The following is a 13,674-nucleotide window of genomic DNA, read 5'->3' on the forward strand; positions in this document are numbered from 1 at the left end:
TACAATCCATTGGAAAATCTTCTAAACTAGGTTACAATTGCAAGCATGTTCTCTCTGAAGGAACATAGGTCATCTAGAAAGAAGCATCTGCCATCAATCTTTAGCAGCAATAAATAAGGAAGACGGTAAGAATTTCAATGTGAAAGGGGCGTTGGTCCTACCTGATACGCCCCTTCTTTTTGAGTGGAGACAGCAGCCAGACGTGGGTTGTGCTCATTGGTCAGAGGATGGACTGAGCCTGGAATTCTTTTAAATCCGCCCCCTGTTGCTAGGGCTCCCAGCTTTTGTCGAAGGAAATCCAGACTCGGTGTGTGGAAAGAAAAAGACAGTCAACAATAAATCAATAATACAAATAAACATAGATGACCAGACTGAGTTCAGGGTGGGGCTGGCTGCTGTCTCCACTCAACGAGAAGGGGCGTATCAGGTAGGACCAACGCCCCTTCTCCCTTGAGGGTGGAGACAGCAGCCAGACGTGGGACATACCAAAGATCACTGTCCCAAATCACGGGCGGGAACAGTCTGGGCAGAATACCCCTCCCGGGCCTCAACACGGTGTAACACTCTCCTCCCAAAATCAGCCTCCGCCGAGGCGAACTTATCCAGTTTATAGTGTCTGATAAACGGGGAAGGAGATGACCAAGTCGCCGCTCTGCAGATCTCGTCCAAAGAGGCGTTCGAAGACCAAGCCGCCGTGGTCGCCGCACTCCTGGTAGAATGGGCTGTGACCCTGGAAGGAAGAGGCAAAGACCGAAGTTTGTACGCAGTCGCAATCGTTGTTCTGATCCAATGCCCCACCGTGGAAGAAGTAACCCGTTGACCTAAAGAAGACGGTAGAAATGAAACAAACAGTGATTCTGTTCGTCGAATAGTCGCAGTCCTCCGGATGTAGAGTTTGAGCGCCCGGCGGACATCCAAGGTGTGCAACCGGCTTTCCAGTGGGTTGGAAGGGAATGGATAGAAATCTGGAAGAACCAGTTCCTGCAAACGATGAAAAGGAGAGTTAATCTTAGTCACAAATGTAGGATCCAATCTGAGGACCACACGATCCCCATGGAAAACACATAAATCCTCCTTAGTGGAGAGCGCTGCTAGTTCGGAAATTCTGCACGCTGAAGTGATAGCCACTAAAAAGGCTACTTTGCCAGATAACAGACGTAAACTGACAGAAGCAAGAGGTTCGTATGGTGAGTCCATAAGGGAATCCAGCACCAGGGCAAGATCCCAGGAAGGATATCGATGTAGTACGGGAGGACAGAGGTTGGTTGCCCCACGGAGAAATCGTCGGATCAGAGGCTGCTGGGACAACGAATGAACTGAATTATATGTCAAAATGGAAGAAATAGCAGCCACATGTCTCCGGAGGGTGTTTGGAGACAGCCCTTTGTCCAACCCCGACTGTAGGAAGCGCAGGACCTGTAAGATGGAAGCCTGGAGGGGGGAAAATCCCTGAGTCTTACACCAAGAAGCAAAAGCACGCCAAGTAGCGGAATAAATCCGTTGGGTAGATGACCTCCGAGATGCCTGGATGGTATGAATTATGTCAGACGGGATGAGGTCCCGCTGTAGAGTTTCCCACTCAACCGCCAAGCGGTCATCTGAAGCCACTGGGGGTCCGGATGTAGAATCGACCCTTGGCTGAGGCAATCTGGAGTACAAGGAATCCTCCAAGGCGGGGACACAGAGAGATGCATGAGGTCCGCAAACCACGACCTCCTTGGCCAGTGTGGAGCCACCAGGATGATCTCTGCCTGTTCCAGCAGCAGTTTCCGAATTACCCTCGGGATGAGGGGAAAAGGAGGAAAGGCGTAAAGAAGGTACTGTGGCCAAGGAGTGCGCAGGGCATCCACCGCTTCCGCTTGATTGGACGGAAAACGGGAAAAGAAGCGAGGTAACTTGTTGTTCTGGTGGGATGCAAACAGATCTATCTTCGGACTCCCGAAGCGAGCAGTTATACCCTGGAAAAGGAGAGGATTTAGGCTCCATTCTCCATGGTCTATCTGTTGGCGGCTCAACCAGTCTGCTGTCACGTTCGAGACCCCCGAGATATGGTCCGCCTTCAAGGATGCCAGATGTTTCTCTGCCCAAAGGCCTAGTCTTTTTGCTTCCCGCATCAGTGAAAGGGACCTGGTGCCCCCTTGGCGATTGACATGTGCCTTGGCAGAGGTGTTGTCAGTGAGGATCAACACGTGCTCACCGGAAACCAGAAGATGGAATGATCGAAGCGCCAGGTAAATTGCTCGCAGCTCCAGCCAATTGATGCTGCGGGTAGTTTCCACCGTGGACCACGTACCTTGCGCCATCTGATTTCCACAGTGGGCTCCCCATCCGAACATGCTGGCATCGGTGGTCACTGTTACCCACTGGGGGTCCAGGAACAGACAGCCCTTGGAGAGCGTTGGAGAGAGCCACCAGCGAAGGGAGGAGAGCACCTCCCTTGGAACTGCCACCTTGGCGAGAGAGGATCCCCTGCCCGTTCTCTGAAAAGGCAAGAGGAACCATTGGAGGTCTCTAAGGTGTAACCTGGCCCAGGGAACAATCGAGATGGCCGAGACCATCTTGCCTAGGAGTTTTGAAAGAAATAAAGGGGAAGCCCTCCTATCTTTCAGGACCTTAGTTACCATGGATCTCAACCCGGCCTGACGATCCGGGGAGAGAAAAACTCTCCCCTGCTCCGAATCAATAATGGCACCCAAATGCAGTATCCTAGTCGAGGGAGTTAGTTGGCTTTTCTCCACATTAACAGAGAAGCCGTGCGACGCCAGTGTCTGAATTGTAAGACGGAGATCAGACATGGCCTGCTGATATGAAGATGACATAAGGAGGATGTCATCCAGGTAACACTGGAGACGAACGGCCTGAAGCCTGAGGTGAGCCGCCAAGGCCGCCAAAATTTTTGTGAAGCTACGGGGAGCAGAGGAAAGGCCAAAGGGCAAGGCCGTGTACTGGTAGTGAACCCCAGCATAACAAAAACGGAGGAACTTCCTATGGGAAGGGCGAATGGGGATATGGAGGTAAGCCTCCGTGAGGTCTATTGAGCAGAGGAGATCGCCCCTCCGAACACCGTCTAGGATTGAACGTAAGGATTGCATTTTGAACCTTCTATAGATTACAAACTGGTTCAAACATTTAAGGTCCAGAATGGATCTCCACCCACCCGATGATTTAGGGACCAGGAAGACCCGAGAGTAAAACCCCTGTCCCGCCTGATCACGAGGCACATGTTGGATGGCATTGATGGCCAGCAGATGACTGATAGCCGCCTCCATGAGAGATCTACGCTCGGCTATGTGGGACAGGGGGCAGCGAAGGAAGGACAAAGGGGGGGTGGAAACGAATTCGATGGCCAATCCCGATGAAATGGAGGCCAGGACCCAGCAATCCGAAGTAGTATCCTCCCAAGCTTTGGTGAAGAGGCCCAATCTTCCACCAATGGGAGGACCGCATGGACGACTAACGATGGCGACGGATGGAGCGACCCCCTCCCCCTCGAAAGGGCCGCCGGGAACCGAAGCCCCTCCCCCTGGGAGGTCTGTCTTGGAAATTCCTCTGTCTAGGGGCTAAATACCCCGTATGGAAGTTACCCATGGAACGGGAGGAGCCCAAACCGCCCTCCGAAGATCTCATCGGGGGGCGAGGACCATAAGGAAGAAAACGGGGTTCCCCTCGTCGAAAAACAGCAGGTAAGATCTTTCGTTTGTCCTTGGTTTCGATAAGAAACTTGTCCAAGGCATCACCGAACAACTTCGTGCCCGAAAAGGGGACAGAGGCTAGGCGCCACTTGTGTCTGGCATCCGCCTGCCAGTGACGAAGCCAGACCAAGCGACGAGCCGCAACAGCGGAGGCCATGGATTTTGCCGCAAACCGCATAGCGTTCAAGGTGGCGTCCGCGGAAAATTGCACCGCAGCAACAATCTTGTTGAGGTCTTGCTTCAACCTTGAGTCCTCTGAAGCCATCTTGTCTTGCAGCTGGCGAAGCCAGAGAAGCGTGGCTCGATTGAAGAAGGAGGCTGTGGCTGCCGATTTAATGGCCCATGCTGTCCCTAGGTGAGCCCTCTGCAGGACCTGCTCAGCCCTGCGTTCCTCCGGCCTTAGACCTTCCTCCGGATCCCCTGGCAGAGATGACGCTGAAAGTAAAGCTGCCACAGGGGCGTCAACAGTAGGTGTCTGCAGCAGGGAATCAAGGTCTGGGGACACAACAAAATTCTTTTTGTCCGTGGAGGACGGTATCGGTACCGAAGATGGGGCGGACCATTGCTTGTGTATGACCTCTAAAAAGAGAGGAGGGGTTGGGATCGTTGTTATCGATTTAGGTTGTTCCGCAAACAACGGGTTCAAGGAACCTGCCGTAGTTGCAGGTTCTGGAGTGGGAGATGGACCCAGCTGGGCTGCATTTACCGCTTTAAATAATAGCGACTTAAAAAGGGCCTGGGGAAACAGACCAGTAAATGCAGGTTGATCTGCGGGCAACCCCTCATCCTCAGATAACTCTGGTTCAGGAGCTTCAGTGTCAGCCTGGATGACATGATCGCTGACACAGGAAATTGCTGGGGAATCTGAACCCGCCAGAGAAATTGCATCTTCCATATTAAAATCCTCCATAGGCTCCTCAGATACAGAAGGCGCAGGCTGGAGGGGAGTTGGTGTCTTAGCAGGAAAACCACGCTCTGCCAAGGATTGCTGCACTGCCACAGTGATCATGCGCTGAATATCCTCAGGTCGCCAAGAAACCTGAGTTTGACCAGGAGCCGGACCGACCTCAGTAGAGGTTCGGTCCGGGACAGAAAGGGAAGAGGGTTGGAGTCCCGAAGGGACGGGAGCATTAGACTCCACAGTAGAAACCCTACCCCTGGCAGAAGAGGACCCCCATACATCAGCTGATTCAGCTGACAACTGATAATCCTGAAGAGACACCTGATCAGAAGACACAGAAGCTGCGTGTCCAGGGACATTAGAGTTAGCCCTGAGTCTCTTGGGATGAGCCAGGTCAAGGTTAGGAGCTGCTCTATCTTGGTTCCTGCCAGAGTTGTCATGACCTATCTGTGAGGTGGGAGCCTTGGCAGAACGTTTTGCGCCTGTGCGGGAAGGGCTCAGTAGAGGTCCCTCATTATGCCCCTGGGTCTGCACCTCCCTGCTTGAGGCCACTGACTGGGCTTGAACTGTGGCCTTTCGGCCATGTTTTGATTTAGATATTGATTTAGGCATGATAAGCCTTGATGACCAGTATAAGATAGTGGCAGGGAGGAAATTTGGCTAGTACCCAAATATTGTACAATTAATGGAATCAAGAAAGACCCAGCAGCCTAAGAACCCCCAATTAGCCTCAGATAGGCACTGCTGTTAGAAAGGAGAGACTCCGTCAGAAGGACAGGGGACTCTCAGCAGAGAGGCTAGGGCCGTTTTAGGGCGCCACAAAATGGCGCGGGTGCGAAGTCAGACAGGAGCGCTAAGAGCTCTCTTATGTTGGGGGCTGCAACGCCACACAGCAGAGCCTAATTCACCCGAAAAGCACAGGTCTCTGCCTAGAAGGGCGAGCGCTCACAGGCAGCATGCTCCTCCGAAGCGCCGGCGAAAGTGCTAGTCAGCTGAAGGCAATTAACGCCGGGCGCAGAAAAAAAAAGGAACAGGCAAAGCAGGCAGAAGGCGGGGAGCGCGATGCTCCACTAGCGCAAGGCAATCACACCGCTCTGGATGGCTTACTAAGAAGCCAGGTGCCGAATTAGAGGCAGAGGCTATCCAAGCCGCTAACAAGACCTCCGGCACTATCGGGTGAGTAAGAGCCGGGAGAATTATGCAGCCGACAAGCGGCGAAGCTCAGAGAGCGCAAGGCCCCAAACTAAAGGCAGCAACAGCAGCGAGACCACGAGGGACAAAATGGCTGCCAGCCCGAAAAAAAGGGAGCATAGACTCCACTGAGTGGCCTGAGGCGAACGGCTACACCAGAAGGTGATAGCCAGTGGGACCACCCTCCCCAGGGGAGCACTAAACTCCACTGACCAGGTTAAAACACTGACCTTCTAATGAAGATGACAAAGGGGAGGAATGGAGGCAAGGAGAAATAAACTGCAGGGATTCAAGGAATCCCTTGCTAGGGAAGGTTCCAAATCAGATTAGAATAGAATTGTCAAACCGTCCAATGTCAACCAAATAATCCAGCAGAAGAAATTAGCTCTAATACACAAGACTACTAGAGCTCCAATCCACACAACTGTCCAGTCTGATGACTGAGCAAAAAGCGGGAGCCCTAGCAACAGGGGGCGGATTTAAAAGAATTCCAGGCTCAGTCCATCCTCTGACCAATGAGCACAACCCACGTCTGGCTGCTGTCTCCACCCTCAAGGGAGAATATCAAACTTTTATCTCATATGCCTGTTTACAAAAAGCTAAGTGATTCAATCCTAAATGTCGGGTAATGGCCTCTCTCTTTTTAAATATAACTCAATCTTTGCTTCAATGACATTGCACCATAGCAGCTGGGTAGGGTGTGGCTCTTTCTGTGACTCAAAATTGAGCTAAGTCGACAACATTTCATAATTGTTCTTATACAGTAAAAGCCAGATAAAACCCTCCATAAATGTTCTATGTATCCAGCATTGGTCCAGTCACTCCGCAAAATAAAAGCAGTATCTCAGATGTTCAAAGACCTGCAACAGCATCTAATTGCCAATATGTTCAGCTTCCATAGATAGAATGGGATGGGTGTCCTCTTGCTTCCTCTTGCACAGCAATCTTATGTATGTATTCTGTATGTGAAGAAAGTTGGAATCCTATCCCACTTTCTTTCACTATTTGACCGCCACAGTTGCCAATAGGTATGGTATACACAATCCAATATACATTGTCCTTAAGATGCAAGCCATAATTTTCCAGAGTATTTTAAAATGCTATGTATCCTGTCTGGAACACATTAGAGGAAGGACAGGATATAAACATGACAATAATTTAATGGATTTGGAAAATATGCATTGTGACATTCATTTCTGTGGAACTAAAAAGATGATCTTCAACACAGAGAACCAGGATCTTCTGGGGTAAAAGTAGCTGAGCTTTATTGTACTTCATTGTGTATACTTTTAGTAGGGGTCCTCTGGGCAGAAGAAGGTATACCAAAATTGAAGTGAGGGTTTATTTGCAGCATTTACTGTATAGATTGTGTGGAATTTGAACAGAGCTTCTGGGAAAGAATTAGCTGACTAGTGGATGGAAATGATGCCAGCTCTCTATTATGCAACACCTAGAAACTTTTGCTCTTCCTAAAATCTAATCCAAAACACAAATCGGTTGTGTTAATTAGTATTTTTCATCCTAAACAAAACCCAAAAAGAAAGTGTATTTCATATATCCAATACCTGCTCAGGGATCATATTTACCATACAGATGTAGAAAGGGAACAAATATTCATTTATAGACATGTTCATCATTAAATTAAATGATGGCAAGTTGCAAACTCAAGTTTACAGAAGTCCACCCATCCAGACTGAATCTTAAACTTCTATAGCAACTAAAACACAAATACAAGAGATCGTCTGTGTACGATCTATCGGCAATAGAGCAAAAACACTTTGCAACTCACCAGCTCTTATAAAAGCAGGACAACTACCATCACAGCATATCCAGTAAGAACAATTACTGGACCAGTATCCACCTCTACCTCAGCAATTCATCAAAAAAATAAACCAGGAAACAAAACAGAACTTCCCAAGCCACCAGGCATCACACCCCTGAAAAGAATCCTGTATAAACCAGACTACAATCTCTGCCAACATCACACAGAGGTTCAATTGTCTGGGTTGTAGCCAGTGCTACATAGGACAGGGCACCATTTATACTGAAGAATCACAGAATACATACCTGCAACAATGATCCAAAATCACAAGGTCCTAAAGTTACTCGCCTCCACAGAATGAATCACACATTTGACTCGGAAAATATCGAAAGTGTTGACCAGAGAAACATCAGAAGAGCCAGAGAATTTCTGGAATTCTGGCACTCAAATAAAGGAATTATCCAGAAATCAATGAAAATGATTCAATCTACCATCCAGTCAAGCACCCAATTCAAACCATAAACAAGAAACTAACATGAAGGATTAGTCAAAAAAAGAGCTAGCACCATACCGTATCACCAAGCAACTGATACCTCCTAGGAAGTCCCCAAACACTAACCAATCCTACCAAAAAAAAAAGTTACTTCAAGATAGAACTTTTCAGCTTCAATATTGATCTCCTTAACATGGGAGAACACCAACTAAAAATATGGATGAAGAAGGCACCTACCCTTTATCTTTGTTAAGAACTACTTACCTTCGGAATCTGCATAGTGCTCATACGGAAGTGTTGGCATTTTTCTTGAGTAAATTTCAGCTGTAATTTCCAGTAAGGAAAGGCAATGAGTTCACTGATTACACACAGGGGAATTAGGAAATAATATAATTATAAATTTGCATATTAAGTGATTTCAGCTGACCTAGGATTCTGATGGAATAGTATTTGCTAATCCTTATAAACCTATCCTTTCAAAATGGAATGACAGCTTTTCCCTGAGCTGCTCCAAATTTGCTGAACTCTCTTCCAATTTCAGATGGGACCTGAGGGCCAACCCAACTGAAAGACACTCAATTGGAGTAGTTTGGCTGGTAATTTATCCTAGCAATAGTAATAACATTTAGACTTATATACCACCCTATAGCACTTTACAGCACTCTCTGGGCAGTTTACAATGTCAGCATATTGGCCCCAACAATCTGGGTCCTCGTTTTATCAACCTCAGAAGGTTAGAAGGCTGAGTCAACCTTGAGCCACTTCAGGATTGAACTCCAGGCTGCGGACAGAATTTGCCTGTAATACTACATTTGAACCACTGCGCCACCAGGGCTCCACATCATAATTCATCATGCACACGTAGCATTCACAAATTATATATATAACATTATAGAAATAATGAAGCATCACTGTCAACATTTTATGCATGTTTATAGCTACATTATTTACATTAGGGAATTCATATTTAGTAGCAAGCTTTTAAGCTTCACTTTTATACAGGACCACGCAATCTGCAGGCCTCCTATAAGGCCTAACTCACATTACTGTGACATCCCAAACCTATCCCCACCACTCAAGAAGATTGTGCTACCAAAGTTCAAAGGCCATTAGCTTAATTTTGGTGTTTTTCTCTTCAATATTAGACAGAACTGAGTGTAGGAATTATATATAATTTTGTTAATATTCTTAAATTTTGTTTTAGAGTTCTTTTCAACTTTGTTTTGTTATTGATTAGATATTTTTGTTATGTATTATTTAAAAGGCAACATTATTTTTGCTTTTGAAATTGCCTTTCAATGTTTCCTCCAAATGAGTCAAAAACTTTAGACCTTCCCTCTTGAGTGACATTATTGTATGTGGCCTTCAATGGCAAATATCTGTGTCTTCCCCGCTTCCAAAAATGCTGTTTCTTCATGCTTTATTGTTATATCACCAATCAATCACAGTATGACTACTTTCATTGTTTTATAGAGAAAATTAAGACATGTACATATGCTTTCAGGACTCAAAGCAACCTTCAAAACAATGCAAACAGAATTAAATGCATTTAAGTGTAGTTAAAAGATAAAATGACCAAAACCTAATCAGCTAGGAAGGCAGAACTTTCAAAATATACTAAATTAGAACTTTATCCCAAAGTAATCCCTGATTTCAAACTGAGCAGAATCAAACACTAAATGACTCAGTCAAGGTAGAATCTTCCCAAACATGTAAATGAGTTAATTGTATATATAGGCCTGTGCATGATTAATGTGTTTTCTTTGGCTTAGTCAGCTCAATTTGGGAGTGGAATTTGTGAATGGAGTCTGAGAAAGTTTCACAAGTAAGAATTGCTTTTTCAATATTCAGCTGTCTGACATCACCATTAAGACTCTAGTTGAGAGGCAACAGATACTGGAAAATTAGGCTTGATCATTGTGCAAAAGATTTTTAGATTTTATCATTGACTCATTAAGGTGCAAGAACATAGATATGTTTAAAATTATTTTTAAAATACATTTTAGAATTCATTTTTTAAAAAGATTAACAAACATTTGGGAGGAAAAAACAAGCACACAACATGAAATGCAGAAGCAGTCTTGGTGTTAGATGCCCTCATTTGGCCCAATTTCAAGGATGAGATTGAGGGGAGAACTAAAATGAAATATATTGATCAAGGTAGGGAACACCTCTCTCTTTAGTGTTCTTTGAATCTACAGTTAACGCCTGGAGTTGACAAAACCATGGTTTAGACTAATTTCTGGGATGATTTGGATTGGTTTTAAGGAATAAAACTAGCCATCCCTGAAATCTACATATTGGAGCAATTTTTTTTCACATAGGAAAATTTATAGGATCAGATGATGTTTCCTTAAAGTTCCCTGAAACTTCCACCAATCCAAGAAGTGGGCTGAAATATTGTCATCATTCACAGATAATGTTAAGATTTTGATTAAAATTGTGGAAATGAGCCTACATTCAGCCATGAAAACTCACTGGGTGACTTTGGAGCAGTCAGTTTTTTTCAGCCCAATATATCCCACAAAGGTGTTATAGGGGAAAAAATAGAGGGCAGAGTTGCACATACATTGAGCCCCTAGCCATTATCAAATAAACCTTTGATTAATTAAGAACTAAGCTTGACTGTAAAGACATATGAACTTGATATACTGTAGGTAAGTATTACGTAGATATAACATTACATCTACAAAGAGCAGGTTAGAAGCTGTTTTGTATTTCCCTTGTCTAGAGATTCTGTCTAGACTACCAGGATGATATTGCAATTTGTCATCCGCAAATAACAACTGGAGCCCTACCAAGGCCTATCACTCAAATATGACTCCCCCTCCCTTGTCGAAATAATGTTTTATTCCATCTCTCCAAGAACATTGGGCAGCCTGATCTAGATGCCATTGTAATTTTGCCACAATGACTTTAATATAAATTCATTCATGGTCATGTTATTAAGCAGTGTTCTCTGGTGGAAGACAGTGTTCCCCAAAAGGCATTTGATCAGCTCTCCACTTCACATCACACTTAGAACCCCTGGTCCTAATACTCCATACGATTCTACCCTCTTCATTAAATTGCAATACCAGATGGTTCTCTTTCTGAATCTTTCTCACCATTCATAGTCTTGAGTCATAGTGAAGAAGACAACAGGGACAGAAGCTGGATACTAACCCGGAAACAGAAACAGAAGCACAGTATCCATAATAAAACAAAATGATCAAAACCTTTCCATTCATAAGAACAAATTTATGTTTTTGAATGTTTCCAGTTGAAAGAACTAGCACCGCTGCACGCTCTCTCTCTCTTTCTCTCTCATTCTCTTTCTCTCTCATTCTCTCTTTCTCTCTCTCTCTCTCCCTCCCCCCCCCATTTAAAATCTCTTGTCCAAGAATCAAGATACTGCTACACCCTTAAAAAGAATCCATATTGGAAACATCATAACAAGTCTAAGCAAGTCCTGTTAACAGAAATAATTGCTTGGCAGGTTACTGCTTGTTTCTGATTTTTCATCTAATACATACATTGTTTCCAAGTTTTAAGGATGGATACTGCAAATAAAAACTTTGTACAGTTGTTCAAAATATTTGTGTGTATGTAACACAATTTGTAACAAAATGTAATCAGGCTTAATCACAAATGGTTAGATTTGCACAAAATTCCCAGTTTAAAATCCACCCCAAAATCCCAAATTTATAAAATAATTATGTGATTTACAAATGGGTTCAAAAATCCCATTGCACCATTGTGGTTTGCATGGCTTTGGTTTAATGTATGTTCTAAAACCTAGAAAAATTAGGCTATATAATTCCAAATAACTTCTAAATGGCAACAGAGTTCACATTATTTGTATCCCTTTGCACCATGATCCATAAACTGGATTTTTGCACCTCTGATATTGTAGCCCTTAATGACTTAGTAGAATGTAAGTCTAACATTTTTGTTTTTTGTCCAACACTTTTTAATTTTATTCATCCAGTAGGTATTTAACAGTCTCAATATATCTTGTTCTTTTTGGCCTGAAAAAAAGTGTTTGCCCACCTGTGAGTTCCGCACACCAGTTGTACCAACTGTGTATGCACCAGTGCCATAATCTTAACAAGGGTATCTTCAAATATATTATAAAGAAATGCATTGATGTAACTGTGTGTACAAATTTATTTGCCATCAGTATAATTGTCATCATCAATATATATGAATGTACTTTTTGGCTTGTATGATGTGCAAAATCTTTTTGGACATGAGATTTTATCACCAATGTCAGATAAAAAAAGGAACAAAAGCCCAAGTCTAGAAATGCATTTTTTTTAAAAAAAAACTTATCTTTGTAAACCTCTCCCTTGTTTTTAGATCAGTTTGATCATGATCACTTGATCAACTAATGAAGGAGAGAAGCAATCTAGAACTAAGGAGAAATTTCCTAACAATGAGAACATTTACCAGTGGAAAAGCTTGCCTTCAGAAGTGGTGGGTGCTCCATCACTAGAGGCTTTGAAGAAGAAACTGGACAGCAACTTGTCTGGAACAGTATAGACTAGTCTCCTGTTTGAGCAGAGGGTTGGACTAGAAGACCTCCAAGGTCCCTTCTAACTCTATTATTCTGTTATGTTTTCACTTCTGTTTGTCCTTCCAACAGGAGTTGGTTACTGGATGAATTTAAGATCTATTAGGAATACATGATTGTGTTGAAATTAGGCAAGCATTAACCTTGGTCAATAGGCTGAAACAGTTTTCCTACATAAATTGGTTTGAATTATACCTTGGGGGACAGGGGGAACCATTAACTAGGCAGAGAAAACACCATTCAGCAAAGAAAGTGTGACTATCAAGAAATAAAGAGGCAATTAAGGAAGGAAAACTTTAATATTCAAAGTGTCAGGCAGAGAGCGAAAAGAGAAGCATTTTCCACTCACAATTCATTCAAGGTTATTTATTAGCAGCAAATCCAAAGCAACGCCAAGTCCTTACACTTGGCGGTTAAGAACAAATTACTTTAACAAGCGTCCACCATCCTCCGCTCGCTGCCAAAAGTACACCTCTTTCGACCTGCAAAGCATCTTAATCCAGGCCCCGAGTTTATGACAACCACAAGCTTAAATGGACCATTTAAAGGATTGTAGGTAAACTCATCATTCCTGCTCTGATGAAGTAGCAACCCACTAAGGGAAAGCAAAGCAATTTGACCATCGCCCACAAGTGTTAACCTTTGCAAGACGCGGCCGGTACTCCAAATCATAATCCATCATATGAAAACGAAGCTGCCGTGCTGTAAAACAAATCTTTTATCATTCCCTTTCCTCTCTCCGTTTGCATCTTACACTGTTTTGAGTTCCCGACAGAGGGGAGTGGAGCGTGTTTCGTATGTCTGGGCCGTCCCGGTACCCTCTGGACACATTGTTTTCGGTGGGATCGACCGATCGCAGAGACAGACGTGTAGGAGAGTATCCTCAAGGCAAGCGGATAAAATACATAAAGCAATAAGATGGCTCCAAACCAGGGGTGAAATCCAGCTGGTTCTGACAGGTTCTGGAGAACCGGTATCGGAAATTTTGAGCAGTTCGTAGAACCGGCAAATACCACCTCTGGCTGGCCCCCGAGTGGGGTGGGAATGGAAATTTTGCAATATCCTTCCCCCAGGTGTGGG

The 13,674-nt window shown here is 44.4% G+C and overlaps 1 protein-coding gene across 1 annotated transcript; it reads right to left on the bottom strand.

The window, feature by feature from the left end:
* Positions 1-2,574: 2,574 nt before the first annotated feature.
* Positions 2,575-8,179, bottom strand: LOC148114901 (uncharacterized). Its single transcript, XM_087890513.1, has one exon. It carries the CDS (start codon positions 5,203-5,205, stop codon positions 3,454-3,456), a length of 1,752 nt encoding a protein of 583 aa, XP_087746639.1. The 5' UTR covers positions 5,206-8,179; the 3' UTR covers positions 2,575-3,453.
* Between the last annotated feature and the right edge of the window lie 5,495 nt (positions 8,180-13,674).

This window comes from Pantherophis guttatus, chromosome 3, assembly GCF_059756535.1.
Source record: "Pantherophis guttatus breed Tessera chromosome 3, ASM5975653v1, whole genome shotgun sequence".
Lineage (NCBI taxonomy): Eukaryota > Metazoa > Chordata > Lepidosauria > Squamata > Colubridae > Pantherophis > Pantherophis guttatus.

Bases quoted from the DNA above. Each gene is read 5' to 3' on its own strand.
- LOC148114901 (XM_087890513.1), bottom strand. From the start codon at position 5,205: ATGCCTAAATCAATATCTAAATCAAAACATGGCCGAAAGGCCACAGTT.